The following is a 26,775-nucleotide window of genomic DNA, read 5'->3' on the forward strand; positions in this document are numbered from 1 at the left end:
CTATGCAAGCAGAGAGGTATTAGGAGCTGCGTGACAGAGCTTTTATCAGATATTAGGGCTGTTCAAATGGATGATCCTACGACTTTGGCGTGACCAACAGACAAAAAGCCCTCTCTTTTTGTCCGGCCGTCTCCTCTCGCTCTTGCTCCCTTATCCTTCTCTGAAAGCACAGCTGCAGTCATTTGTTACACCACCTCCAAAAAAAAGTTTTTTTCCCAGGATTCCCTGCAGGGCCACATCCTGAAGCCCTTTTTTGGGCCCTCCCGAAGGAACAGGAAGCCTTGTGGTACCGTCACATCATCAGCATCCCACCGCTGTGTCGTTTCTTTTTGTTCTTAGATGATAGGTTCCTCCCAAAGGCGCACAGAACAGGCAAGAATTGTCTCATGTGCCTGATGCGTGTTACCTCCCTGTGTGTTCGAAAAAGACTGATGTGAAACACTGCTGCTCTAAACTGTCGCTGTAATGTGAAAATGTGAATCTTTTTACTTTCAGACTTGAGTCAGCTCATGTCTGTGCCTATGCCTCAGATCTGGTTTGTAGTACATGATTGAGACATGCTGTAACACTCTCCACCGACTCCATACTGTAAATTTTTCCGGCAGTTGCCCAAGAGTACAAGAGATAACAGAACTATTTGACAGAGCGCAGGACTCTTTGAGCTCATCTCAGCTTATCTTTCCAATTAATATCTGCCTGTGTGCCGAAGAGCTGGCTGCTGTGCGGCTAATGATCCGGATTACCGCTGCCTGCCGCCCCGCCACTCCCGCTGCATGCTGGGAGCCCAATTCCCTTCGAGGGCTGCGATCTGTCACCCATGCCCCTGCGCACACTCCCCCCTCCCCTCCCCGACCTGCATCTCCCATCGTCATTCAATAGGAGACACGCTGCGCTCTAATGACACGCGCCTGGCACCTCCCTCTTTCTCTCTCTCATCTGTCACCTTGCTCTCCTGCAGTTGGACTCTTCTTTCAGACACTTTTTAAACACCACACTGCGTCACCTCATGCACACAGTCCTCAGACACACACCTCCATTGCTCCCTCCCCTCCGTCATTTGAAGACGCAAGAGCAGGGAGATGTCTCATTTACAACCAAGGTGGAAACACACCCTCAGCGTCACCTCCTCCTCCTCCTCCTCCTCCTCCTCCGCCTCCTCTTCCGTCACGGTGTGAACACTAATGAAGAAGAGATGAGTCCTCTCCTGTGCCCCCATTTATCTCAGTGGCCAAGGGACATGCACACTCATCCCGGCCTCTCTGTCTCTTGCCTCTCTCACCCTCCTGTCTCACACTTGCTGTCATCGCCTGTAATGCGATACAATGCTTTAATAGAAATATAATAATACGTTCAATACGTTCATTAACAAAGGTGTTTTAGGAGTTTGTCTTTTGAATTATCTATAGCTTTGAGGCTTGTTCTGCTGCATCCTTGAACCATGGCCTTTTATGAGCATAAAAATAACTTGATTCACAGCTACAAACAAGAAATCTGCAGTCAGATTTTTTGATTCCTCTTTATCAAGAACTTAGTTAACACGGTATATATTTCATTGTCTCCAACAGTGTCTTATTAACTATAGAAAGCACTGTATAATAAATGCCCCCTTTTGATGATTTCTCTTGGTTTCCTCGTGATTTGAGAATATAAGATGCTATCTGTTATCTTGTCTCTCACTGTCGCCCATTGTCTGCCGCATTTCAAATTTATGACCCGTATCCTTTTGTAAGCTTGGCCTTACCTTGAGTGTTGAGGCTTTTGATTTAGTAATGAGCAACTGCAGTTTGTCACCTGCTTATACTTTGTGACAACCAGCAAAAAAAGTTAAAACTGAAAAACTGAAATAACCTCTATTCAAATGTAGATTTAGAACAACTTTTTACATAACATCGGAGACTTCCTGCTGTTCAGCTATTTGTTTAAAAACTATATGTAATTTGCTGAATTTTCCTCTCTTTCCCCTTGCTATGTGGGCTATTTTAACCTGGCTTTTAAGTCTAAAAACCCCTTAGGAGGGCCACGTACATATAGATAAGAAGGAATAATGTTGCATACAGCTCCAAAATGACTTGGCTCTCATGCACCTGCACTTTCCCCCTGTTCTTTTCTCTTCCAGATGACATTTTCAGCCAGTCCCTACTCAGACCCAATCCAGGTCACGTCAGCAATGGCTCATGGGATGGAGCAGCCCGAGATGTTGTGGGTGATGGGTCCAGTTTTGGCTGTGGTCCTCATCATCATCATTGTCATCGCCATCCTGCTGTTCAAGAAGTAAGAGGCTGTGCTCAGTCATTCTTCTCAGTGTTTGTGTGAGGTTGAACTGCAGTGACACTTGTGATCGTAGGTTTCTTTTGGTTGCATCAGGAATGGTAATGAGACATGCTCCACTCTGCCATTTGCACCCGGCTGCTCACAGAACAAACTGTAACATCCAATTTCCTTACCATAATATACAGTATAATGGGAAAGGAACCAAAGGCAGATTGATTTGTCTTTCAGAAAATCGTGAAGTCTCCCCAAAAGATTTTGGCCCAGTTGGCCGTGTGTAACAGTACTATGTGAAGTGTCAGTTGAAATGGCAGCTGACATTGCCTCCCTTATGAAAAGCACAGCTTGGCTGTCAAAAACCCTTAGTTAGGAGTGAGAAATGTGTTTTGGCCAACACGATTGGTCATTTCAAATAAGAAACAGAAGGCTGCAACAGAGGGCTTAACTAAAAGCTCAGTCAATATCTCTTAAAAGCACTTAAGCTGCCCCTGTGCAGAACACCGTAGATACACACTGGCCAACAAGCTGCTGGGAAGGTACAGATAAATGGATAATGACACAACTAGGGCCGAAACGATTAGGTGTTTAGTTGGTCAACAACTATTTGGATAATTGATCAATCATTTAGTGATCAAGTGATTCATTGGCACCAAACATTTGCTGGTTTCTGCTATTACTAAATTGTGGAGATTTGCTTTTCTTTATTTTTTGCATATCTTTGTGAAATAAACATCTTCTGGTTTTAGATGTTGGTCAGAGAAAGCTTTGAGTGTTTCCTATTTGGATTTTTTTAGTGGACAGTTTGACATTGAAGAGACCGACAGGAGAGGGAGAGAGAGTGGGGGTGACTTACAACATGTACCAAATGTTTAGTTAACAATCAATCAATTAACTGACAGGTTAATCAATAACACAAATGGCATGTAAACTGCATTCATGTTATTTTTGTTTTTGATTAATCTGCTAGATATTTTCCCAAATGATGACTTGTCACATTAAAAATTTGTGAAACGATGAATCAGTTATGAAAAGAAAAACAGGTAATGAAATAAAATAATCAGTTGCATCTCAAGATACAACCTGCTTCTCTTTAGGCTTGTTTGCTTGATTTGTATGTTAACAGAGAAGACAGTAATAATGACGATAATGTGGTATGGACACTTTAAATACTCCATTTAGTTGGAAATCTATTCCCTACATGACATTATTTACCACACTATGCTTCGCCGTGATTAAGTCCCTCCCGCCTATATTCTCATGATGGCTCCATTACAATTTTCCATTCACAATTTCCATATCACATCATACCTATTCTCCAACCTGTCATCCACAGCCATGCACACTGCTGTGCTCCAGCCGTCTCCAGCAGTCTTAGAAAGGGGCTGGTTAATAATAGGCCTTGCGACAGCTCACTGCTGAGCGGCACATCCTCTGTCTGGAAGCCCTTTCTCCATGTAGACACATATCGACAGGAGGGACTGTGGGGAGGTGGCTGTGTGCCCTTTTCACTATGGACTGGCAGTAAATGTGCAAAGGAGTAATCACACTCCAGCGCTTGTTATTGCTACCTGCATATTTGCCAAGACCAACACCAGCAGCGAACAATGATGAGGTTATTCTCAAAAGTCTCCAGCGAGTGTTAACATAACCTTTTATACTGTACCTATTAAGATATGGATTTACATGTGTGGAAAAAATGGATTTAGCTTTCTAAAGATGGAACAAACTTTGAGAAGTTATAGGTCCATATGGATACCAAATACCTATTAATTCCCCCTCCCCTTTCTTTTTGCCCTTTGTGATTGCAGCAAACAGGAAAGGTGGGTACTGCTGTTGTTACATCAGTCACAATTTCATCTCCCACCACCCAAGTCCCTTTCATCTGTATGGTGTAATTGGTGGTATACATCAGCGTTTTAAGGCTTGCGGAGTCTGCCTCCTCTCAGCTCCAATCAGTATTACAGAAAATACTTAGTAAAAAAGCAGGAATTCTACAAGAGGTGTGTCTAATCTGATTTGTTCACTCTTATATAACACACAAGACATGAGAGGCAGCAGACCCTGCAGCCCTTGATAACTGGGGTCAAACACCCAGGTCACGTCTGTGTACCAGTGCATGTTCCACATCTAGTGCCGGTGTTCCTCCTCAGATCGTCCTGTCTGCCATGGTTTGTCTCCGTGCTGTGTTTCATTATCCAGCCAGTGTCAGCTCGCCCCTTCAGGATTGGCCCCATCTGAATATGCCAAGGCATCACCTGCTGTTGAATGGGCCATTGTGAAGTAAATGCCAGACAGGGAAACTGCTGAAAAAGAAATGTTCCCATCTTTTAAGCTGACATTTTCCACCGAGACCCATTCCTCCACTTTTCCTCCCTCTCCCTGCTTCCTCGTGGCAGGAGACTCAACAAAGGGCCCTGTTCTACCCTCATTAAGCGCACCCTTTACTGCACATACACACACACTGTGTGTGTGGGTTGCGGTACAGTTTGTGCGTACTTACATTCTCACACGTCTTAACCCTCACTATGAGCCTGAGATGAATAACTCCATTGAGATTGCTGCCATGTTTACTTTAGCCCAGCACTAAAGTGTCATGTAGATTGGTATCTGATTGGGTCAGAGGGTGTGTGGAGAACAGATCACAGATGCCAAACTCTTTCAACCCCTCCCCCAGCCCAGCACCGGCACCAACAGTGATCTCTGGGAAAACCGGATACAGTCTGGCTCAGCTCTCGGCTGGAGAGGAAAGATGCTTGTCATAGATTAGCCGTCACGCTGCTAGCATTAGCTTAAGCCCCTGCAGCATAAGATAACAGGTGGTGGTGAGGCCCAAGCTCCAGCGGTTTAGGCGGACTGGGTTAAGGCTGTGTGTGCTTTATGTATTCTCACCACGCCAGGCGTCAACAGAAGGCCCCGCTCCTGCCTAAAATCCACGCTCGCCACTTGCAAATGGAGTGCAATGAGATGTGAAATTTCCACAGGGCGCCCTGATGCTTCCTTCCGCCCATTTCCATTTGCAGTCAGAAGACTTCTGAGTCTGCAGCTGTATCTGTGCGTGTGTGTGTGTGTGTTTGTGTGTGTCAGAGGGGATGTGTGTGTCCTTGTGAGAGGTGGGAAAGCGTACATCTGTTTGTGTGTGTATGTCAACAGATGCTGGCTGTCTGAACATAAGAATACAGGCAGGCAGCTTTTTCTGTTCCTCTGTCGGCCTGATGGACAAAGCTACGGTCGACTGAGCTGAGCCAGTCCAAGCTGTACTGTTCTGTTCTGTGCTATGCTAGCCTCAGCTAGGCAGGGCCTGGCAGCGCAGGTGCTGCCGAACTGGTCTAATTACCCAGTGTTGTGCCACCCAGCTGATGAGCTAATTACAGCATCCGCCTGTTTTCCTCTCAATCTGGAAAGCCAGTAAACACAATGTGTTGTTAGCACACACACACAGCAGCGAAATTCACACATTTAAATCTTTGCTACACACAAACACACGCACTGTACACATACCCACACAGCAGCTGTCACCTATCCAGCGGCAAACAAACCCAACCTACCCCTCTCCAGGAAAATGATGGCGATTCTTCAAACACATTAAACTCCAGTTGGCAAGCTAATGGGGGTAATGCCCTGGTACCTACTGTCTTTTAAATTGCTGGTACTCAGAACTAGTTTTGAGAACCATTAACAATGTCATTAGCCTCATCAAGTGTGCAACACAACGATGTGTGTGCATTTCCTTCAGTCCTTTTGTCTAACAATACAGAAGATACATCGATGTCATTCTTAATCATTCTGTCATTTCCACTTGCAGTTATCTTGAGGAATTGATGGCTATGTTAGAGTTTTTGTATCAAGTATGTAAGTGGTGTTAGCACAACGTGGTTTACCACCTTACTGTCTGTTTCTGCCACCTCAGGAAGCGTGCATCACCCCTACCCAAAGATGAGCACTCAGGTGGGGTGAAAGACTCCCTGCTTGCCAACTCCTCCGACCCCGTGGAGATGAGAAGACTCAACTACCAAACCCCAGGTAATAAAATCACAGCCTAGCAATCATACATGTAGCAACATATGGTAAAGCTTGCTCTGATTTCCCGCAGGAAAGATCCTTGAAACGTGAAATTACACCGCATTCATGTCACACGGGATGGGTGGTAAAGATAGGGGAGATTCTCATTTGACACGATGGTTGTATGATTTACAGAGGTACTCGTGTGAGAAATAAAATACTGTGAAATTACAATATCACATCATAACCATTAAATAACACTGAACAACATTGAAATTATAACTTGAGGGGTTGGCATGATTGTTGTTTACTAGTCAGAAACTGGAGATCATGATAACTGTGATTTGACATAAACACGGAATCAACCTCCATTCGCCCTCATGGACCTGCTTAATGGTTAATTGAGGAAAATCTGTTGTTTCAGGCAAGTTGTTTATATGTCTATGCAGGGCAGGGCTCAGGGCTTGAAAAGAGTGCAGGTTCAGTCCACTTTTCTTTTATAATAAATGAGTAAAAAGAATATTTTGCTTCATGAGGGGCTTTGTTCCAAAATGAAAATCCTTCCTGAAAGTCATCAGGTGATCCTACCTTCAACACTGAAAGAAAATATCTAAGGGGATTCACCTTTAATAGTGTTTTTTAATATCTCGTATTTGCATGATTTCTTTCCTCAAATGGATATTGCATTTTGGAATGTTTTCTTTTTTTTCAACCAAACTAAACAGCATTTCAAGAAGCAATCTCCTCCTGCAATGAATGCCTGCCTTCCTTCCATTTGATGGGTCTCTTGTTTATTAGTGCTTTGTAGCAGGTGTTGCTGTATGAAATTCGTGTGTCCTACTTATATTGTTATTTATCCTCAGTCTGACTGGTTTCCGCAAAAAAAGAAAAATTGGTCAGTAAGAGAAAATAAACAATCATGTTCCCATCATACACAGCGCTGAACGTTATCAGTGGAGGGAGGCCGAGAAAATTCAGATTCCATCCACGCACAGTGGTGATGTGGAGGGGGGGGCGGGTTGTGTCAGGGTGCCCGCCTCAGCATCAGCCATCTTCCTTTTTCCTCCTGATCTCCTCCCTCCTCCCCCGGTCCTCCTCCCTCCATGAGCTCCTTTCATTCCCCCCTAGCTGGTAATGAGTCCTGCTGCCTCTGATGTGAAGGTGAGCCAGGCGGAGGGAACAATGGAGCTGAGAGAAAATGTCAACCCCAGTGCACGCGCATTTGTGCACATTTCTGTGTGTTTTCTATGTGTGTGTGTGTGTGTGTGTGTGTGTGTGTGTGTGTGTGTGTGTGTGTGTGTGTGTGCGTGTGTGTGCGTGTGTGTGTGTGTGTGTGTATGCCTTCTCACGGGTTATTAAAGATCCCATTCGCCGTACACACACACACACACACACACACACACACACACACACAGCCCCTTTGAACCCCTGCAGAGGAATTAAGCAGTGCTGCCGCTCTAAAAGAGCCCTGTTCTCCCGTCCTCCCACTCCACCTCTTTCCTCTTTTGTCTTCCATTTCTCCCTGTAGGGTAATCTCTCTCCCTCTCTTTCTCTCACTCTCTGCCCCCCCCCTCTCTCTCTCTGTATGTCAACATTTATCTCTGTCTTGCTCTCCTTTTCCACCTCGCTGTCTTGCTTCAAGAGCGGTGATTATCAAAAATCACCAAGGCTGCGTCTAGCTCGTGAAAAACGTGCAAGATTCCAAGGCTGAGCTGAGTGAATATTGAACAGCCCATTACTCTGTCCTTTCGTTCTTTCTCTCTTTGATTCGCCCACAGCAGGTGAACATTCCTGCTCTGATTCTGATTGTTGTTAAGTGGTCCAGCCGATTGCAGCTCATGTCTCCTGCGTGTTGGTTTGTTAAACAGACCTCGGTTGTACCTCTTGGCACTCCAGCAGCAAGCGCGTGGTCCTTTGAGTAACTGACGTGGTTTATCCTTGGCAGACCTGGTTCAGATAGTATTTGCAAATACTAAGTTGAGAGCACTTGAATTTGACACTTAAAATGTGGTGTCATTTTTGGAGTAGTGCAGCTTACAGTTAGTAGTCATAGAGCCATTAATTCTTGTTGTTACAGTAAGGTTGTACTCACATGTTAATTGCTGATTTCTGGGAACATCATTAATAAATGTGTATAGTGGAGCCAAAAATATAAGCAGTCAGACAGTTAAAAAGGTTTTAAGTAAACCCCCTGGTAAGCCAAATTTATTTGAAGAAGAAAACAAAGTCAGATGGTAAAAAAAAAAATACCCAAACTTTTTTAGATATCCATCAAAGTTTATGGACTGACTTCCTGCTCCAGCTCAGCTCAACAACCAGTCATGCAGACAGAAGGGGATAATTTGCAAATGCATTTTTGGGGGGATTTCGCCCAAATGGACATGGTTTTACAGGACCTAGCCATGTATACTTCAGCGAGTTCCCTGACTGCTTCAGCCTGTGCCCTGAGTGCATGTTGTTTTTATCATTTGCGTAGTTTACCATGTGCAAAGAAGGTGATATTCTGCCTTATAAGACCATTTGGGTGTTTTTATGAGACGATCTCTGCTGGAAAGCTGAGTTCACAGCATAACTTTTGGTTTTACACAGTACAGGAGCAGCAATCATGATTGGGTAAGAAAGGGGCCTCCTCAAAAGACTCACTCATTCACAAGCAAGGATGTGGCAAGTTTCACTACTTTGTGAAATATAAAGGACATTACTACATGGACTAAAAAAACTGCTCTGCAAATGATTACTTTCTTTTTTTATTTACGTTTTACAAATTGAGCCAACTTTTTGGGAAAACTTATACAGCTTCATTTGAATCAAAGCTAAACATTTATATTTTACCACTACAAAAAGTGGTTTAGAACATCAAATGGTGACTTGTGTACAGCCTGTCTGACTGCTGACCACATGCATTTAATGCTCCCACATCTCAGTAATTACTTTGTTTATAATCTTATCTTAATCAATAACCAAAATGATGGCCCAAACTATGACATGTTGTAATAAAATGACATTTTCTTTTATCACCTTACTCAAAACATGCAGTGCCTTTTACTCAGTAGTGCTGTTTACACTGAGCAGTCACAGGGGAGTATTTTAAAGTCAAGCTTTGTATGCACTTGTGTTTAACAGCCTATACTACACTACTTGAATTGTCCTGAGAAGGCAAACACCGCCTGCTGTGCACTCAACTAGCTTGAAAGGTTATTTGCAGATACTGTTTGGCCCCGGTCTGATCCTGAGCCATCCCCATTGATTGAGTGTTCTTCTTCCTCCCTCCTTCACTCTCCTCTCTTCACAGGTCCCAGCTCTCATCGCTGCCCCAACACTCCAAGTTAGTCTGCTCTCTCACCTATTGTGTATTTCCCACACATGCAGCCTCTCTTCCTCTCTCTCTCACTCCTGATCCCATTCACCCTGTTGCAGTCCTGACAGACATCACAAGCCCACAAGCTTGTTGCCTCTGGGGTTTCAAGGATGCAGCAATGTTCTCTCTGGGCTGTGAATGTCCCACAACACCTTTTTGGTGTGGAAGCAGAGCTACTAGATGGTTTCATGGACAGTTGAGCAGTGTGGACAGTTACACTTGCTGTACATTAGCCTTGTTATCTAAGTCATCACCCTCCATTTACCCAACAACATGGCCGTAAAAGACCTGGCTGAACACACAAACACACACACACACACACACACACACACAGTGATATCCCCCTGTGTGATAGTATTAAATTAGCGTAATTGGTCAGATCTCATCTTGTGCAGTGGCCATAGTTACCAGCCAATATCCATTAGCATTATAGCATTAATGAGCTCGCAGCAGTCGCTCATCTGAAAGCATGACCCATGACCTTACAGCTGCGCTCGGCCAAAGGCACTAATGTTAATATGCATTCCTCTTTAAAGTGTCTTCCTGATCTCTGTGTGACTTTAAGGCAATATGTAAGGTCTCTGTATAACTTTAGAGCTTCTTCATGCGTCGCATACAGTTAACTTTTAACACATAAGGCAAGTTCCCAGCAATCCGTTTAAGCGCAGAGCCTTGCCAAGTTCAGAGGCACAGGGGGAATTTGTGTCGGTAGATTAGCAATAAATCATCCAATAACCCGGCGATGAGAAATCTAGAGAGCGGCAGGGGGGTTGTTTGAAATTAATCCAGCCCAAGCGCTCCAGGCTGGGCCGAAAAGATAGTCTATTGTTGGGAAAGAGATTTTCAAAGAAATGAGTTTTGGCTGGTGACCAGTCAGTTTTTTCCCTCTCTGGGAAGTGACAGTGTGACTGATTTGTAGAGACTTGTGGGTTCTTGCTCTGATCCCACCTCTGCCACCAATTGAGCGTTGTGGAGTCAGAGAGATGTCTGCCTCCTGCTTCCTTCCAGGAGCATGCTCACCCAGTCACTCATGTGCATTGCTGTGCCAGCCCCACCTCTGTCCTCCTCACTTAGCATGACGACATCACCAAATGTCACCAAATGTCACCGGCCTGTTTCAACTTGTCCGCTCTCTCTCTCTCTCCTCTCTCTCCTCTCTCCTCAGTCCTCTTTCCTCATGCATTGTTGAACAAAGTGCACTCTCCTCACCGTACACAGCCACCTCATGGTCCCACTGGCAGCTTCACTCACCCTGTGGTCCAACCAGTGTTTGTGAAAGTCCATGTCCATGTCTGATGTAAGGACGGCAAAATCTCACTCTTTTCTTTGTCTCCTCCCAACTTCCTGTTCCTCCTCTTAACTCTCCCAGGAATGAGGGAGCACCCGCCTATTCCTGTCATCGACCTGGCTGACCACATAGAGCGACTGAAGGCTAACGATGGCCTCCGCTTTTCCCAGGAGTATGAGGTAAGAGCCCTGAACTGATCCTGTGTCAACCATATAAATGTGTTTCTTTGTTATAATATCTGGGTGGAAGTTTTATGTTCATGCCTTTTTGATCCCATATGCATGTATTCTAATGGATTAGGGAAGACTTCTTTCACAGACATTCCTCAGTCATTTTTACAACTCCATTACCATTCCCACCAGGAAACCAACACTTACATTAAATACTGCGAGATACTTTCACACAAAAACGAGCAGGTGGCGAGTTGTTTAGGCAATCTGTGTGCGTCTTGATGTTTCCCCTAAGAATGTTATTTTGCAGGTAGTCTCTCCAATGCAACTCAGTGAGGGATTATCTCTTGTCAGTGTTCTTCCTCCAAAAGGAAAAAAAAAAGGAGGGGGTTTGAATTTGCATTTAAAGTGGCACATAGTGCCAGGGATGAAACGAGGCCAGATGAAGAGGACAGGCATCTTTGAATGCAGAAAAACAAGTGCTGTCTTTTATTTATTTGTTCTGATTGCTAGATCTGTTTTGTCTAATCAGCTCTACTCCTCACCTTAATGGATCTGACAAAGCTGTTGGAATGATTGTAAATGTTTTTTTAACTTTAATCTAAAAGGTTATGTGTTTGCCTCTGTCCGTCTCTGGCCAGCATATGTTGCTGCAGTATGAGTGCGATTTCTCACAGAGAGAAGAACGCATTTATTGTGGTGACCTCATGACCTTTCCCCGAGCATCACCAGGAGCCCAAACTTTAGCCGGCGGTTTATAACTGTTCTGTTATCTGCCCTGTCCAGTGTATACTGTGAAAATAACATCTAATTCATAGCCTTATATAGCCCTTGTATCAGCTAGCCGGGGGTAATGCCAGCATGAAAAATGTCATTCAGAACCGTGTTCACATAAATATTTTCGGTTTTTGTTATATATGAGTAAGGACTTATTCATTTAAATTTCACGCATGATTTTTTTCTCAGTTGTAGTACTCAAGCTGAAAGTACGGCATTCCATTGCAACAGCTGTGAAATTAATCCTACATTCTACGAGGTTATAGTGTTTAGAGAGGTGTTGATTCAACTTAATGGTCATTTTGGAGAATGTAGTTGCTGTGCAGCCCTAATTGTATTATGATATACTGATTAACGGTTCTCATATTTTTTGTCCACTCCCTTGATATCAATGAGAGGAATCTAAAACATATCCAAACCAGAATGGCTTTCAGTAGGGCACTTACCTCTGCCAAGGCCCAACAGTCCCCTTTAATTCAATCAAGCCTAATGCAATATCAAATTCAATAGCCTTGTATCACACGAAAGTTTAAGCCACCCATAGTTTGTTTCTTGGAAATCTTTTGGTTCAGTATTCTTTGAGTAATCCTGCTGACAGACCGACCAACCAACAAACAAAAAGGACACAAGTAAAAACATTAGGTATCTACATTAGGTATCTTGAAATCTGTTAGAAGGAGCCGTTATAATGATAAAATAATTATTATATGCTTGGATGCAACGTTGTGCATTTTAGACCATGCTATATAATTATTATGAAGTTTTTTTTATTTGGTTCACTGTGAAATTAGAAGCTTACTGGGGAGATAATTAGACCTTGGTAAAAATCTGCACTCAATTAAGTGCTTTCGTGTTTTGCTCAGTGCCTCTCCAGCACCTCGCCCTCCCGGCCTGTTGAGTTAGTGTAAACGAATCAAGCCAGAGAAGTGGCTTGTATGGCTGCAGGCAGCCAGCCCGGCCCCATTCCCCCTCCACACCATTCTAAGCCAGGGAAGACCCCCTCCACGGCCCAGCAGATGGCCACCCATCTCTATGCCAGCCAAGACACTGTGGCAGAGCTCATGGCGCTTTGTCACAGTCACGTTCTCCGGCTGCTCCCGTCGCTCCTTACCCTGAGGCATGGAATTTGTAGAGGCTTCACCACCTCCTCTCCCCGATGTTTTAGACGGCCTGACACTTCCTTTAGCACCAATGCCAGTCCGCATCACACTGAGCAATGAGCACACTGGGTAATGAGCAGAATTTGTCAATCAGGCGTGCTGTAGCTCCCCCTGACAAGTCCTTTTATCGCAGGAAGCACTATCACGCTGTAGTCGTCATAGCATCATTATGTTCATTTGAAGGCTTTTCCAGTGTGTCAGCAAGAATACCCTGGGCGTTTGCTTCTCACCTCTTTCTACCATTTCTACCTAACTTGTTTGCTAGTTGTCATCAGTCTAGTGTGCCCGCCGTGTTCACTGAGCTCTCAAATGAATATGACATGTTTTTACTGCGAATGAAATCTTTCTCTTCGTACTGGTGGGCACGGACAGAGAAATTGGCAGTGCTGAGCTCATCAGCAGCAATAGGCATATACTCACATGAATCTTGCTGCTGAGCAATTTGGAGCTGTGGTGTAAGAATTTACGCATATGAGCACTCCATATTTCTCATATCTTGTTCAAAAACAAATAAGCATCTATGTGGCTTTCTCTGAAAATAAACGTTGCGTCTTTAATAGCTTATGTATAACTTTAATATCATATTTTCCTCACTTTACTCAATAGGACAGCATAAAGAGGAGTTTATGGCCAAGGATCCTAATCTCTACTTTCTCCAGAGCTCACCTTGCAACCTTTATTTTATCCATTATCCAATAATTATTACTATTATGTTCAAGCTGTCAAGTTTTGACATGAAATAACCTCTAATAATTAAATTAGTGCTGCAGCCACATTAAGTAAGTGAAGGAATTTCGAAGGTGTCATTCTGAGTCCTGCAGGATTTGCGAGGCGAAAGGTCTGGGGAATTAGTGGACATGGTTCCGGTGCGAGCCAAGGGGGATCAATACAGAATAACAAGAGACTCTGTGACATTATCGAGCCAGGGGATGGGAGGCCGTCACATATCTCCCCGGATCAATATGTATGCAGTCTACTGTCGTCGTAGCCCAAGAGACAAATGACGCAAGAAAAAAGGGTTAGAAACAGAGAGGGACTGGAAAGGGAGAGGGTGAAACAAAAATACAAGGTAGGAAAAGACAGCAGAAATAGAAGATGGGAAAAGAAAGGAAGACGGAGGATGACAAGAATCATGGTTACCGCAAGAAGTCATGCGTGTGGCTTCCCAGAATTAGGTAATTCGATATGACTAAGGGAGAGAATGAGTGTTTGTGGTTGCCAGCAAGTTCCAGCAAAAATCTGTACTGATCTCCCAGCTAAAATGACAATCATGTTTGGTTTTATAAATGTTTTTTTGGAGGAATATGTTGGCTCACTGGACGGTGGAATTTTTCATTTAAATCAACAAAACCAGCACCTTTATATTTGTTTTTCATTGGCATTCTAGACATCAAATGTCATGCAAATAATCAACCTGTTCATGCTCCAACAGCAGTACTGTAGCAGTATGATAGCTCTGCACAGTCCCTTCCACAGCATAAATGCACTAAAAGCACTCCACTGTGGCTTTTCAACAGACATGATGTTTGTATATGTTCCATATAAAGGCTTTGTTGTCCATAGTATACTGCAGCGTAATGGCAGCAGACAGCAGGGTCATTTTGCAAGTCCCTTCCTCTCCTGTCTTGTTCAATTTTATACATGTAACACTCAAGAGCCTCCTTTTGTGGTTCTCTTCCCTTCTGTCTGCTTCTCTGTTCTTTCCTGCCCTCTTCCACAGTCCATTGATCCAGGCCAGCAGTTTACCTGGGAGAACTCCAACATGGAAGTCAACAAGCCGAAGAACCGCTATGCAAACGTTATTGCCTATGACCACTCCAGGGTGGTGCTCACTTCTGTTGATGGTAAGAGCTCATCTAAAGCCACTTAACCCCTTAGATAGCCATTGACTGAGACTACCATCGATTGAGGCCTCCTTCACATGTACCAAGGACATTTTGTGAGCCTGAAACGGCTGCTTTAGGCTGTGATCACACAGAAACTTGTTGCTTTGTTGCTGTTGCTGTTTTGGGAAAAAAAGCATGAAGTTCTAGTGTAATCGCCATCAAAGGTAGCTAATGGAAAAAGCGGTACGACTCTGCTACTTATTCTGAAAAGCTGAAGGTATTTGAACTCCTAAAAAACACTAGTTTTTGCAGTGGTTTTGCAGGCGAAACATTTGTAGCGATGCAACTAGGTGTGATTGTATGCTTAGAAAACACACATATCATGTTTTTGTCAACTTTGAGTGATCATAACGTGGATTGGAAAGTACCATGCAGTACTACAAGTGATGTACACATAGGCAAATTGTCTGTGTCAGTGTGCCCAATGTAAACAGGAATGAATCAAAGCTTGTGTAATATTTGAATTTCATCCTCACTTCTTGTCTTTGCTGCAGCCGTTCCGGGCAGTGACTACATCAACAGCAACTACATTGACGGCTACAGGAAGCAGAATGCCTACATCGCCACACAGGGGCCTCTGCCAGAGACACTGAGCGACTTCTGGAGGATGGTATGGGAGCAAAGATCCAACACTATCGTCATGATGACCAGACTGGAAGAGAAGTCACGGGTAAGGAGAGACACTGTCCTTCTGTTACTTTGAAACACTGAAAAATAAGGCAATCCATCACTCTATAATACTATATTACTAATATCACTCTAAATAATTTCAGTAAATAATGATCATGTGGATTATAATAATACAGTATATCAGGGATATACTAGTGAATCAGGTGTCCAGACATGGAACATTTCTCTGTATTAAAATGTCATGAAAACACATTTGCATGCAGCAGATTATGATACAAGAGAAGCTATAAATTGCCACCACCTCCTTACCAAGCCACCCAATGTGTAGCTGCTATGAATGGAGGGGGTTGTCACAGAGAAATCACAGGACTGTCTTGTAAAACTTTGATGCTACTGTTGAAAGTTCAAATCTGGGCAGAAATTGAGCTTCCTGACTTATATATGTATATATTTATGTAGCTTGACACGAGGAAGTAACATTACACCCAACAAAGCGAGAAGGCATATAGACGCCCAGTCGTACTTTAAAGCAGGATTTGTCAGCCTGATCAAAGTCACAAGGACTTCAAAGGATATTTCAGTTGTCTGTGGACAGTATCGCTTCATGTTGTTTCTCTTCTCCTGAGTCGTCAGCAATCTCTAAAAACGTATGCATGAATTCCTTCTAAATCTGTCTGTGAAGTAAAATTGCACAAAAGCTTTTTAGCATTCCCCAATTCTCCCTCCTGTTGTTTCTTTGCTTGCCAGTTTTTATGGAGTTACTGTGGCAACTTTGCATATGACGACAACACGTGCATATCCTCGACTGAAAATAAGAAATATCTTCAGCTAAGTCATGAACATGCACAGTGTAGTTACATTGGGAACTTAATAATAAGGCAACTTCTGTTTCATGTATTATTTAGAAACTGCTCAGAGAGCTCAACACTTGATTGCTACATATTTATTTTTGCAACGCCATGCCAAGGTTTCATAGACACAGTGTCTCATTTGTGTTTGCTCTCTCTGAATTTTGCTCTCGAAAAAGCCACGGCATTATAATGAAAACGCTGAAGTTGGAGCTAAGAGGATTGTCACCCAGCAACACCCCTGTGCTCCTAAAATACATTCAAGCTAATAAAAGCAAAAAAGGAGCACATGGGCAACTTGAGATTGAAAATTGGGATGGGTTTATTTAATTACCATCACAGAATCATGCTCATGAATTCCTTGGAGGAAATAAATCAGCGTGGAGCCCTGCCAGTATGTGGTGCTTTATTAGTGAGTGCATATGGTGCCCTAATGAAAGAAAGTCCCCTGACTGCAGACTGGAAGTAAAAGGGATTGTAAATGAAAGAGTTCTTTTCCAAAACCCTCGACATTGATTTTTTCTTTATTTGGGAACCTTACCTGAAGCTCAGTTCATCATTAGGTATATATAGTGAGTCTGTAAAAGAAGCAACTGTTTTGTTAAATAAAGTCTTAAATGACTTTCAATCCTTCAGAATGTACCATCATCTGTTTTAATTTTGAGCCATAGATGCAATCAATCATTTAGGCAAATTGTGGGCCCACCATGTCCTTTTGGAACACACCTCATTTATTTATACCTCGGAGGATTTCTGCAGCGCGGATATGTTTGATACGATGATTTTTATTACAGTCAATGTCAGCCAGGATAAACACATTACTCGCAAATACCTTTCTATACATGTAGATTTAGTGTGTCTGGGGGAGCTCTGTGACAGATCTCCTGCTTTGATCTCAGAGTCACAGCCTCATGTACAAACACAGTGACAAAATAACAGGAACAACACAACATGAGGAACTTAAAGAGAAATGAAACAGCCTGTCCCCACCTCCTACACATATTTGAGAATCAATTGGCTTTCCAGCACTGTGGAAAGAGATGTAGAGAACCAAACCTACCTTTCAGAAGTGGGGGAGGATTTTTTTTTTTTTTTTGGCCACTTATGTCAGGATACGTTGAAATCCTTGTTATATTAATCATCAGACAGGGAGGGGTTGGTTATAGGTAGTTTCTAAACCAGTAAACAGTGTTTAATATCACTCATTACTGCTTAAAAGAGCATGTAGAGTTTGTATCTGCATTGCTGACATTTATACTATTAAAATAATTTTCCATACATAGCATATTTTAATGTGTTAACAGCTCGCAAAACATTTTTAGAGTTTAATTAGTCTTTAAACTGTGTAAATAAATCACAATTACAACCTCCAGTATACAGAAGAGTAAATGTTTAGTTAAATGACAATTAGCCGTATGTCGCAGTTTCTAAATGACTTTTTCGAATGCAATGTGAGGCAACTAACAGTGAATTGGATTGATTAAAATGTGTCTGCATCAGTTCTGAAAACAACATTATTTAACATGACATTTTAATAAGACAAAACATCACGGAAAGCTGGCTGTACTCCACATTAGACACATGGTGCTGCTAAATTTTCAGGGATTTTTGTTATTTCGTCCTCTCCCTCTGCATAAATACACATCTCATTTCTGTCTATTTCCCTCTCACATACACACACAGACATACACATATGGTGAGTGAGTCAACCTCCCACCACCCAGCCAGACTGATGTCTTATGCCAAACAGAGCAGGAGCTTGACAAATATGATGAGATCCGGCAGGCAAATATCAGCTTCCTCGCTATCATTACTAGTTAGTAAAACCCTAAAAGGTCAGAACGTGAAATGAGACCAGAGCTATTACTCAGTTGTGGTTTTGTGTGTGTGTGTGTGTGTGTGTGTGTGTCTAGATAAGAGGTCTGCGTCCTCTGCAAAAGGCCAGGTGTCGACATGTGAGAAGTCAAGTTCAAAGCAGAAGCAGATGATAGTGAAACCTGCAGTCTGTGTGTGTGTGTGTGTGTGTGCGCGCGTGCGCATGTGTTTGCATGCGTGTGCATCTGGATCTGTTTATGTGTGCGAGGGAGAATATGCCACCCAAGCTCAGCCAGCACAGAGATATTCATTACAGTGGTGACTGCTAATCCATATGTTTGCACTGCAAGTGGTTCCCCATCACTCAATTGAGTTTCTCCTGCAAGGTGTACCTCTGCCTCTGAATGGGAGCTGTCACCAGGGGAGGTGAAATGTGAGCGGGTGAATTTTTAGTGCATTTTGTTTGTCGATTTGTACCAGCTCGCTCAGACAGCCGAGGTGCTCCGAAATGTCAGCCCGGTACTGCAGTATCAATATGATTAGCTTGCCCCCGCCACATCTCTTCCCTCTCATGTTATCCAGATCAATAGCAGTATTAGTGCTAGTCCCCCCATTTCTGACATGAAAAAGGGGTTTGGATTTGCTCTGTTTTCTATAAGTAAAAAGGGAGTAGAATTGATTTATAGATGTTCTGTAAGATGACTTAAGGAAAATAGGCTCCAATTCTTGTTTACTTTGCAGGATTTTCCTTTAAAACAAAACAAAACAAAAAAAAACGTATTGACTCACACATCATCACTTATGACCCAGTAGAAGTGTGTGGCAGTGTCTGCGTCTGCAGAGACACTGCCCTTTGCCTGTGTTTTCTTATTTTCTTTGTATAATGGCTGTGTCCCGGATGTTTCTGTGATGTAACAATGGGCAATTGTGTGTAGCCCCCAGCCAATTAAAGCACAGGGTTTGGACTCCATAAAAATGTAGCAACCATGTTTAGCCACTTTCTTCATCACTCTCCTCTGCCGTTTTTCTGTTAAGAGCTTCACTTTGGCTGCATTCATACAAAAGCCAGTATAGTATGGAGACAGGAGCGTGTTTATTTATGCTTTAGAACTGGCGCCGAGACAATCTGAAAATAATGTTGAACCCTACTCCCTCTCTTCATTCTCTCTTTCCCTTCCTCGCTCCCTCTCTGTCTTGACCAGGAAGAAGAGCCATCTTTGAACGGTGTGTGTAGAAACAACAACTGACAGATCATGCATAGTATGCCTCGGCCGAAAAAATCCACTGAGAATCAACTGAGCCCAGAAGCTAAAAGCAGGACCAATCAGTGGACTTTGCCCAGTGTTTAGCTAATGTTGTGACTCATCGCCTCTGGAAGCTCTCAGACCCTGTGAACAACTATTAAATTAGGTGTTATGAAAATCAAATGAGGCAGGATTGTGCAACTGCATGGCTATTTTTGATTCCAGGTTATTCAGAAGAGGATTAGGACATATTTGCCAAACAATTTCCAGAAACAGAAGTCTTACTATTGCTGTTTGAAAACCAGAGCTAAACTCCAGTGACAGCCATAAGTGTCTTTCACCAATGTGACATGTGAGGAAGAGTTAATGTAAACGTTTGAGTGAAGGAAATTAATGTTGAATTTTTTTTGAAGTCCTAATGCCAATTGGGCCTTTGCTATAGAGAGGAGGTAGAAGACGTGGGCAAAAGCCAGTCGGTCATTTTCATAGATACACAGTGGGAAGCAAAGCCATTCAGTGCCGGTGTTTGGAGGATCTTTAGCCTCATCTGCGGTGAAGTTTGTTCTGTGCACATATGGAGCCAGGTGGCCGAGCCTGCTGTCCATTAATGACAGATGAGAACAGGTTCTTAGACACATTTCCCTCCAAAATACAGTGCCCAATTATTACCAATGCACCAAAAGCATACATTACAAAGGGTTGCAAACCAGCTGACAATTAGCTAATTGAAAATGATCACAGGCTGGTAAAAGACAAAGTGGGCTTTTCAATGCCCTTTTGAAGCCTGCTTCAAATGGAGCCATACACGAATGCGCATGCTCACTTCACTTGAATTCTTTTTTTTATTTGGAGGTACAGGAGCTGACTCTGAGCCGTCACTTTTTAATTAGACAGTGGACAAAGCCTTTGATCTGACCTCTCTAATGTTCCCTTCTTGTTAATCAGTGTGATCCTACAAGCCTCTCACTAGGCTCGTGTTGGATGTTCGCAGCAGTTCACTCCTGACAGTGTGCCCTCTCTCTTGCTCTGCCAGGTGAAGTGTGACCAGTACTGGCCGTCGCGAGGAACAGAGACCTACGGGATGATCCAGGTCACCATGCTGGACACTGTTGAGTTAGCCACTTACAGCGTCCGCACTTTTGCCCTCTACAAGGTACAGCACTGCCTTTTTCTCTTGCAGTTAACCATATAGTGAGACATGCTCATGAAGGACATGTTCTGAATAGGTTATTGTAGTTCAGCATTACTGGGGTCACGTTTTAAAATGTAATTTCTTATTTTTCTGAAGACAGATAAAGGCTATTATCAGTGGGCCCTTTTTTTTCACTGCTGTAATTGGTTTTTAACATCCAAGATTTGTCTCGTATTCTCTGACAGGCAAGAAAAGATTTCACTTTTTCACTTTGATTCATTTACTTCAGTGTCATGGTGATGTGACTGATGTTTCGTCCTTTAATTCTCCTCTCTCTTTTTCCATTACTTACTAGTAATTTATAAAATTATTATAATTTCTAATTAAATGCTAGTCTCCAGCTGGAGTGCTTACTTAGTTTCAGTCAGGAATGGTGACAATGCCAAGAATCTGTTTCCGAGAAACTGCCTGAGTTCAATTCCAAAATTACACACATTATCTGCACCTACATTTGCAGAATGATCAGAGCCACGAAGAGAACATTATGTATCAAAGTGATAGCACTCGAGACATATGCTTGAAATAGCTGCATTTCTGACAAATAAATCACTTGTGCTTTTCATACTGTAACTGCAGAGTTTCAGCTCCCTTTCATCAAAATAGTCTGACCCTGATATTTTCAAAACAGCGTGACGAGTTGCTCTTAATAAGGCAGCCAGTTACAATTTACCATGCTACACATTGCTACAACCATTTCACTGTATATTGTATATATTTCTAGATTGTCAACTTTATTATTTTATGATTTATTTTATTTTATTGTCGACTTTGATATTTTATTTTATGTTATTTTACTGTCTATTTTAGTATTGTATTTATATCTTTATCTTTATCTCTTGTTTCCATTCATGCTGTATTTCTATTTCTACTTTGCATGGAGCATCTAGAACAAAAACAATTTCCCCTCTGGGGATTAATAAAGTATTCTGATTCTGATTCTGGTTCTGATGTCACGGTATCCAACTAAACTCAGACTTCCACCTTTTCCTGCAGAATGGCTCCAGTGAGAAGAGAGAGGTGCGACAGTTTCAGTTCATGGCCTGGCCAGACCATGGGGTGCCTGAGTACCCTACCCCCATCCTCGCCTTCCTACGGCGGGTAAAGGCCTGCAATCCTCCAGATGCAGGGCCCATGGTGGTGCACTGCAGGTGGGTGTAGATTAAAAAATAGCTCAATATGTGTGCATACAGTACATACACTGCTAATTTTCATCATGGATTTATTTTTCCTGGCTTGTTTTGTCCGTGGATGAAAGGGAATGGTTAAGACAGTGTGTTCTTTTATCAAAAATAAGAGCCAATACACAGTAAATGACACCACATGGAAAAGAGATATTGAAATCTTGTTTCTTGATTCAACTTTTTTTTCTTCCAATGAATTTGGCTCGATAATTCTGTGTTGCGTATAATCCAGCCAGTCGAAAAGCCTCTCAGGATGCCTCTCCAATCACAAACTTTGTGCACAATCTGCAGCAAACAATTTCGTTATGGTTCAGTTCTCGTGCTAGAGGGAGGAAATTACCTGGAAAACATAAGTCCAGTTTTCAGAAGAGAAGGTAATAGAAATGGAAAACTTACCTCGCAGGACAATAATATTCTCTATGCACCTTGCATCTCACATTTTTTGATTTTCGTACCTTTGCTGACCACAGTCTGATCAGCATTTCTGCTGTTGTAGTTTTATCTACCACAGGTGTGCACTGATTTGTTTGTACTCAGTGGGCCTTGTTGTTGCAAACAAACATGAGAAAGTTATCTGTTATATAGTGAAACACTAACTTATTTATCCCCTCCTCTCCATCTCCATCCAACAGTGCGGGTGTGGGCAGGACTGGCTGCTTCATCGTGATCGATGCCATGCTGGAACGCATGAAGCACGAGAAGTCTGTAGACATCTATGGCCACGTGACGTGCATGCGCGCCCAGAGGAACTACATGGTCCAGACCGAAGACCAGTACATCTTCATCCACGAAGCCCTGCTGGAGGCCGCCACCTGTGGAAACACTGAGGTGCCGGCACGTAACTTGTACGCCCACATCCAGAAACTTACCCAGCCCGCACCCGGCGAGACGGTTACTGCCATGGAGCTGGAGTTCAAGGTAATCCTTAAGACAAGTATTACTTAATGTGATCCAGTGTAATAAACTGACTTTTAATGTTTAGCAGGACTGTAGTTGAATCCTGCTAGATGTAATGGAGCATTTAACTCAACAAAAGAGCTTTTTCTGATTTATACTGCACTGAATAGTTCACAGAGGTGATATTGTGACATTCTATTGATGTAATGTGAGTTTTTGTTAATAATTCACAGACATTCAAAAAATAAGTATCAGTATTCTGCACGTTTTTCTGAAGCACCAGGTCGTCAAAAGGGCGTCAGACTGCAGTTGCGATTTCTGATCTTCGGTTCAGGGTGTTGCTATTGCACCGAGTGATCACATAGAGCTTGTTTGAAATCATTAATTCACCAAATAAGGTGATGCACAGGAATTTTGTCTCTGTGACATCGGTGCTGAGACATCCCAGCAGCTACAGTAGAATCACATGGACCAGAACAAACACACAGAGCAACCCAAACACTTCAACAACACACATAAACGTGGAGAAATACAGAATGACTGACACTCGCACACACATACAGCTGGTGTTCAAGGTGACTCGCAATCACACGCACACCTTCTGTCAATAGCCATCGACTGTGATGTTATTACACACTTTCCTCCCAGCGCGGCTCTGCCATTAGCCCTCTTATGACCATGATCCATTCTGTTTGAAGTGATAATAGCATCTACACTCCTGCCAACGACTGAGAATGAAAGAGTGAGAGAATGATTGCGGCGTATGTGGGGGCCACAGCCTCCATGCCCACACAGTCTGTCCACAACACACACACACAAATTATACCGGAGTAACCATGACTGTCCATACACACTCCTGTGCTGTCCATCTGTGCTCTGACCACTGCCAAAACACTGAGCTTGTCACGCCTACAATCCTCCAAGCTCTGGGACTCTATGGGAGAGAATCCCGATGCATTTAGTTATACCTACCAGCACATCATCCTATTTATCTCAACAGAAAACCAAAATACAGACTTTGACAAGGCAGCATTTCAGACGTCTTTGTTTGTTTACTCCAGGTCACAGGTCACTCATTTCTTCCCTCCATCTCTCTCCCCTGTCTCGGTTCTTCCCACCTTTCATTAAACAGAGACTGGCCAACTCCAAAGCCCACACGTCACGCTTCATCAGCGCCAACTTGCCCTGCAACAAGTTCAAGAACCGCCTGGTCAACATCATGCCTTTTGAGTCTACCCGCGTCTGCCTGCAGCCCATCCGTGGTGTTGAGGGCTCGGACTACATCAATGCCAGCTGCATCGACGGCTACAGGTCAGTAAAGAACTCTCTGAGCTGAATACAATGAATGAGCTTAAAGTGCTGACTTTGAGACTTAAAGGACAGGGCGGCATCATTCTTCATTTTATGATTTTATCTTACTGTCAACATAATCACACAAAAAGACCCGAGAATCAACAATGCATTAATCAGTCTCTCAATATTTTCTAACCTACTACTTAAGTTCTCAACCCCGAGCCATGTTGTTCCAACTGAACATGTAAATCTTGAAAAATGAGTCACAAATATGCAGTTTCCTTTTTCTTAAAAAAAAAAAAGAGTAAAAGGCTCAGTAAATCCTAAAATAGTTGGCTATCGTAGTTTTTAGCAAATGTTAGTTAACGAGAATAAATACAGTATTTTTTGGGAAAGTGTTTTCAGTCACCGATTAAGTAATTTTAGTAGAGTAAATTATGTAATGCAGCAGGATGGTGCATGTGGCATTGACTCAAAATAAACTAGTGTTTGTAAAAAATGAAAAATGTGCCACATTGGTGTGTTTTTTATAGTTAATGAACACAAATTGTGCTTAATGGCACAAAGATAGGAGCTATATCAGGCTTCATGTACACAGACAATATAAAGATACTAATATGGATGTCTTTTAATAGGACTCTCCGACGGTAAGAAATTATGGACTAGCACCACCCTTATCCTTTTTGTGATATTGTTTAAGTATGTTCACATCTAGTTTATGGTAACTGCAAAAGAGTCTTTTCTGAACATAATCCCCCAATTTCACACAAGGCAACATGACAATGATCACAAATATGCAAAGTCCTACAAGGCCTCTGTTTTATGAGCACAGTTTCATTTAACCTACTTTACCAGGAATAGTCCTATAAAGATTCAGAATCTCTTTTAGATGAGAGTCCTGGCTAAGGCAGCAGCATGAAATAGTAAGACGTGTCAATCCAACTGAGCACTTCGGACCAGACTGAAGGCAAAAAGTGAAGATGGTTGCTGTAAACTCCTGGCAGAGTATCTGGAGAAGATACGAAGTGTCTGCTGATGTTAATGAGCCGTAGACTTCAGGAAGACATTGATTGAACAGGACTTGCAACTTAATTTTAAATGCAATTACTTAATTTAGGTCCATGATAACTTTTCCAATTACTCTCTGTCTTCTGAAACAAGGCTATAATCCTTCAATTAAATCAGAAAGTCTGTATTTGCATCAATTTTTTTTCATTTCCAACGTCCTGGAGTACGGAGCTACAGAGCCAACCCTCACTGTCCTAACACATTCCCGGCTGCACTGAATTTGACAGATCTGCAGGTGTTTTGTGGCAGATTGTTACAGGTGTGAAAAATACAGTAGATTTTCACTTTCACTAGATAAAAATGTATGGGAGGGGACTGAACATGAGTCCGCAGTGGGCAGTATCCAGCTGCAAGAATCACTCTCGGCTCTGTCAATGTGGCTCTCATCCGCTGCACTGCAGCCGCTTTCATATGGAAGCTACTGCATGTCCTCGTGTGCTCTGTGAGTCCAAATTGCTTCAGAGAGGAAGGAAGATGAAAAGGCAGCCCCTGTTTTATATCTATATAAGTATGAGGCAGAGACAGACAGCGCTGACACTTCTGTGGTTGAAGTCTACAGCGAGGGGATGGATTTAGCCGGCCTGAAATGCCAACCAGTCCATATGAAGTTCTGCTTCATACCGGACCGTGACAGACACAACACCTCCACCCCCTCCCCCTAACTCCCTCCTCTTTCTCCAGTCGTGTTGTTAATGAGAAGTTGCTCTGCAGAGGCCAACCCTCTATTGTTGCTGTGTAAATAGCATAATTGCAGCAAGAGAGAATTGTAATGAAGTGTGTTTTCCATACCCTCTCTTTCTCCTTTTTTTCTCTCTCCTCTGTTCTCTCTTTTCCTTCCCTTTCCCTCTTTATTTTTACCCCATTCTATCTCTGTCTCTCTCTGTTTTCCTCTTCAATCTGTCTTCTTCTCACCTCTTTCCTCACTCTTTGGCTCTCCTCCCGCCCTCATCTCACACTCGCCATCTTAATTTTCCATTCAGACATCATGGCAGACACAGACATATCCGGGTGGGGACCTGTTGTGTGCACCAGTGGCTCTGTGTGATTAAGCCGCTTTTAAAGCCCGAGCATAAATAAAAACTAAACAGGGGCCTCCAGTGCCCTTCACCCCAGCTCCTTCAAGAAAAGCCAATAATATGCTAAGCTAATGAGAGGCGAGCCATTGATTCCAGCTATGCTATCAGGGGCACGAGCCCTGGATATGCTCCGATGCAGGCTGGAGTTTTAGCATTGTAATGAGGTTGAAATGAAACACTATGTCCTCAAGCACTGCAGTCATGTGGGATGATGCGCAGAGTGCTTTGTGCTGTTTGGCAGCGCACTCATCAGGACACTGTGTGCAGAGAAGTCAGTATTGTGTGATACGGTTAGAATTGTTTTTGTTTTGGCTAGGGGCTGTTTTATGGCGAGGTTAGAGGGGTCCACCCTATCAATTTGAAATTTAGCATTCATCCCCTGCTTAGCTTCCCTCCCCTTTCTTCCTCCTGTGTCCCTACATCCTCGTTTTCCTTCAGTCTCTTCCTCTCACTCCTCCTCCTCAGCAGTCAGTCCTACTTTGCACTCTGATGACCAGCTGGAGAGAGCAGCGCTCACTCTTTTCATCTCCTCACGTTTTTCCTCTCTACATATTCTCCCTCTACTTTGTACATCTCCTCTCTTTACTTTGCATTTCTTTTTCCCGCTTTTTCATCTTTTTAATTT

General features: G+C 42.9%; 1 protein-coding gene across 1 annotated transcript in view; it reads left to right on the forward strand.

Moving 5' to 3' along the window:
• Positions 1–26,775, forward strand: part of LOC115571956 (receptor-type tyrosine-protein phosphatase F-like) — a 126,796-nt gene that overhangs the window by 92,152 nt on the left and 7,869 nt on the right. The window contains 11 exon segments of the mRNA XM_030401646.1: positions 2,117–2,271; positions 4,077–4,088; positions 6,176–6,288; positions 9,560–9,592; positions 10,995–11,092; positions 14,741–14,864; positions 15,401–15,576; positions 20,477–20,596; positions 21,629–21,783; positions 22,449–22,734; positions 23,846–24,024. Coding sequence (XP_030257506.1) covers positions 2,117–2,271; positions 4,077–4,088; positions 6,176–6,288; positions 9,560–9,592; positions 10,995–11,092; positions 14,741–14,864; positions 15,401–15,576; positions 20,477–20,596; positions 21,629–21,783; positions 22,449–22,734; positions 23,846–24,024 — 1,451 coding nt within the window.

Source organism: Sparus aurata, chromosome 21, assembly GCF_900880675.1.
Source record: "Sparus aurata chromosome 21, fSpaAur1.1, whole genome shotgun sequence".
NCBI classification, from domain to species: domain Eukaryota; kingdom Metazoa; phylum Chordata; class Actinopteri; order Spariformes; family Sparidae; genus Sparus; species Sparus aurata.